The following is a 3,553-nucleotide window of genomic DNA, read 5'->3' on the forward strand; positions in this document are numbered from 1 at the left end:
CAGAGCGAGACTCCCTCTCAAAAAACAAACAAAACAAAACAAAACAAAACCCTGTCTACCTGCCTACTTTCAAAAGTTTTTTTTATCAGCTGATCCCACAAATAAAATTTTCTTGTTAATAACCTAAGTAGAGCAATACAGCCATGCTGGTTATCAGCATTTCAATTCCTAGCTGCCCAACACAGTCCTAAGAGCTAAGAGACATATTAAAAAAGAAAAAAAAAAAAAAATTGGGGGATAGGATTCTGGCCTTGAGGAACCTATTTGGTTGAAAAAACAATCATGAAAATTAAACCTTGAGCTTCAAGTTAGTGACATGTTTTAAAAAAAAAAAGAACAGTACAGAAGATGTAGGTCACAGAAATTTAGAAGAAATGATTGTTTTTGACCAGGTGCAGTGGCTCACGCCTGTAATCCCAGCACTTTGGGAGGCTGAGGCGGGCAGATCATGAGGTCAGGAGATCGAGACCATCCTGGCTAACACAGTGTAACTCTATCTCTACTAAAAATACAAAAAATTAGCCAGGTGTGGTGGTGGGCACCTGTAGTCCCAGCTACTTGGGAGGCTGAGGCAGGAGAATGGCGTGAACCCGGGAGGCAGAGCTTGCAGTGAGCAGAGATCGTGCCACTGCACTCCAGTCTGGGCGACACAGCGTGACTCCATCTCAAAAAAAAAAAAAAAGAAATGATTGTTTTTGTTTTTAAGAGACAGGGTCTTGATATGCTGCCTGGGCTAGAATGTAGTGGCTATTCACAAGCAGGATCATTGCACACTAAAGCCTTGAACTCCTTAAGCAATCTCCCCACCTCAACCTCCAGAGTAGCTGGGACTACAGGTAGGCGCTGGTGAAAAATGGAGATTTTATTGTGCACAGCCTACTCAAGTAAGATTCCTTGGGAAGAAAACCTAAAATAAGATCCCAGAAAGTTCATTTATTCTCAGTCATGGCTTAATGACATTAAAAAACAACAACAAAGGCCCTCTTCAGTCACAAGATTATCCCAGACATTGGTTCCACACTGTGAATTTTGTATTTTTGGGCTCAGGTCACCAACTTTTAACACCTTCACCTACTATACCAGTTCTAGTCAGAAATGCCCCTCTCTGGACCTTACTGCCTCCCATGATTGAATACCCTTCCCTACTCTATACTCATATAAACTAACAATAAATAGAACATACAATAACTCTTTGAATTACTGATTTATTTTTATCAGTAGCTAAGCTCTGCCTACCCTGTCTTTCAAGGCCAAGTCATCCCATTTCTTCTTAAAAAACCTTTGCCACCTATAAAAGGAGGTATATGAGCACATACCTGCATGCACAGGTATCTGTACACAAATAAACAAGTTTATCTGTCCAAAACATTATAATACTTGTCATCTAGGACATACCTGTTTGTCTAGTGCTCACTGCTCCTAAGCAATACTAAGACACAAGAACTCAAAGTGAGAGATAAAGGTAACTAACACGCACATCACCCAGCTTAAGGCAGGTTCCCAGGCTGTGGATAACATCTTCTGCTAAGTCTGAGTGGTCTGAGTCCCATACCAGCCCAATCGTGATAATCTGTGGAGCATTCATCAACACACGGCGAATCCTGATCCTCTCTCCACAGTTGCTCTGAAATACACATATAAGGCTAGTTCAACATGTTTCCCACTGGCTTTGCCTCAATCCCACTGATCAACAGTTCCCTTTCCCACTCCAAGCCGCACCCCTGATTTAACTCACTGGACAGTTCCGCAGATCCCCCATGGTACTGGCATTCTGCAGCAGCTCACCAAACATGCTTGGTGAAGGTTTCTCTCGTCTTTCCAGCATACAAATAGCCTGATTGCTTTGAGATGGGGAACAGAAGGGGAATGATGATTTGTACTTAGTTACTGCTAAATCAAACATTAATGTAAATTCCTAACTCACACGTTTGACTTTCTTCCTCTGCCCACTATACCAAAGCCCCTGACCAGGCTCAGTGTCCCATAAACACAGTGAGTACCTCTACCTGTCCCAAAATCCAAAGCTCATAGAATCCCCACTCCTCCTCCCACTTTGCTTGCCAGTACTGAGCCTAAGAAATGGGGAGGGACGGGAGAGGAAAGGAGAACAAAAGTTATTTTTAAATTACTGTTCTGCGTTCCTACAATATAGCACAGACTCAGCAATGAGGATATAAAACTATTTGTGTTTTTGGTGGTGGTGGTGGTTTTTTTGAGACAGGGTCTCGCTCTGTTACCCAGGCTGGAGTGCAGGGGCTCAATCTCAGCTCACTGAAACCTCTGCCTCCTGGGTTCAAGCAATTCTCATGCCTCAGCCTCCAGAATAGCTGGGATTACAGGCACATGCAACCACGCCTGGCTAATTTTTGACATTTTTAGTAGAGACAGGGTTTTGTCATGTTGGCCAGACTGGTCTCGAACTCTTGGCCTCAAGTGATCTGCCCACCTGGGCCTCCCAAAGTGCTAGGATTATAGGCATGAGCCACCATGCCCGGCCAGGATATAAAACTATTTGAATGCCTTCAATTAAAGTTCAATAGGCCAGGCACCGTGGCTCACGCCTGTAATCCCAGCACTTTGGGAGGCCAAGGCAGGTAGATGATTTGAGGTCAGGAGTTCAAGACCAAGCCTGACCAACGTGGTGAAACACGGTCCTACTAAAAATACAAAAAAATTAGCGGGGTGTGTACTATTTGTGGAAATAGCTGGAAGTCTCAGCTACTTGGGAGGTGGAGGCAGGAGAATCACTTGAAACCAGGAGGCAGAGGTTGCAGTAAGCTGAGATTGCACCACTGCACTCCAGCCTGGGCGACAGAGCGAGACTCTGTCTCAAAAAAAAAAAAAAGAAAAAAGTCCAATCAACTAAAGGAATGCCTAAAGGCACAACAGAAAATCTTGTAAACTCACCAAAGGGAAGTGGTGGAGATATAATGTACCATCTGGATGAAAGGCAGCGGATCAGAAGTGGCACCACAGCTAGTACAAACACACTGGGCCAAAGAGAAAAAGGCAAAACCAAGCAACCATAGTCAGGAACTGTTTTGGCACCCATTTAACACCCCACATCCCAGGATAAAGTGTTCTTGAAGAAAGGTCTAAAAAAAGATGGAGCTAGAATTCACCTGCTCAAACAATGTCATTGCAAATTTCTGATGGGAAATGCAATGTTGGGCAGTACATATATCCTCTTTGGTTTCATCAGCAATGTGGAAGTGAATTCTCATCAGGAGGTTTTCCTGATGGGGAAAGAACAAAAGCAGTACACCAACAATATTTAACAGACAAATACATAAATTGGTAAGCAGCTCACCCAGAGAAACAGCAGCCTTTCTGGAAAGTAGGAATATTTTGATTTTTTAAACTTTTTAGTTTAAAATAATTATAAATTCATAGCTAATTTCAAAAATGTACAGGAGATCCCCTGTATCCTTCACCCAGCTTCCTCCAACAGTAACATCTTTGTTTTTTTTTTTTTTTTTTTTTTTTTTTTTTTGTTTTATTTCTGCCTTCATTTTGTTATATACCCAGTAGTCATTCAGGAGCAGGTTATTCA

The 3,553-nt window shown here is 42.5% G+C and overlaps 1 protein-coding gene across 2 annotated transcripts in view; it reads right to left on the reverse strand.

Annotated features, from left to right (window-relative positions):
- USP54 (ubiquitin specific peptidase 54) overlaps positions 1–3,553 on the reverse strand; it is a 127,199-nt gene that overhangs the window by 40,854 nt on the left and 82,792 nt on the right. For both annotated transcript variants that reach the window (XM_011928085.1, XM_011928078.1), the window contains 4 exons: positions 3,123–3,236; positions 2,908–2,990; positions 1,736–1,841; positions 1,478–1,624 (listed from right to left, as the gene is read on the reverse strand). In XM_011928085.1, the coding sequence (XP_011783475.1) occupies positions 1,478–1,624; positions 1,736–1,841; positions 2,908–2,990; positions 3,123–3,236 (450 nt within the window). The remainder of the gene's footprint in view (positions 1–1,477; positions 1,625–1,735; positions 1,842–2,907; positions 2,991–3,122; positions 3,237–3,553) is intronic.

The sequence above is a fragment of the Colobus angolensis genome, unplaced genomic scaffold (assembly GCF_000951035.1).
Source record: "Colobus angolensis palliatus isolate OR3802 unplaced genomic scaffold, Cang.pa_1.0 Scaffold12, whole genome shotgun sequence".
Lineage (NCBI taxonomy): Eukaryota > Metazoa > Chordata > Mammalia > Primates > Cercopithecidae > Colobus > Colobus angolensis.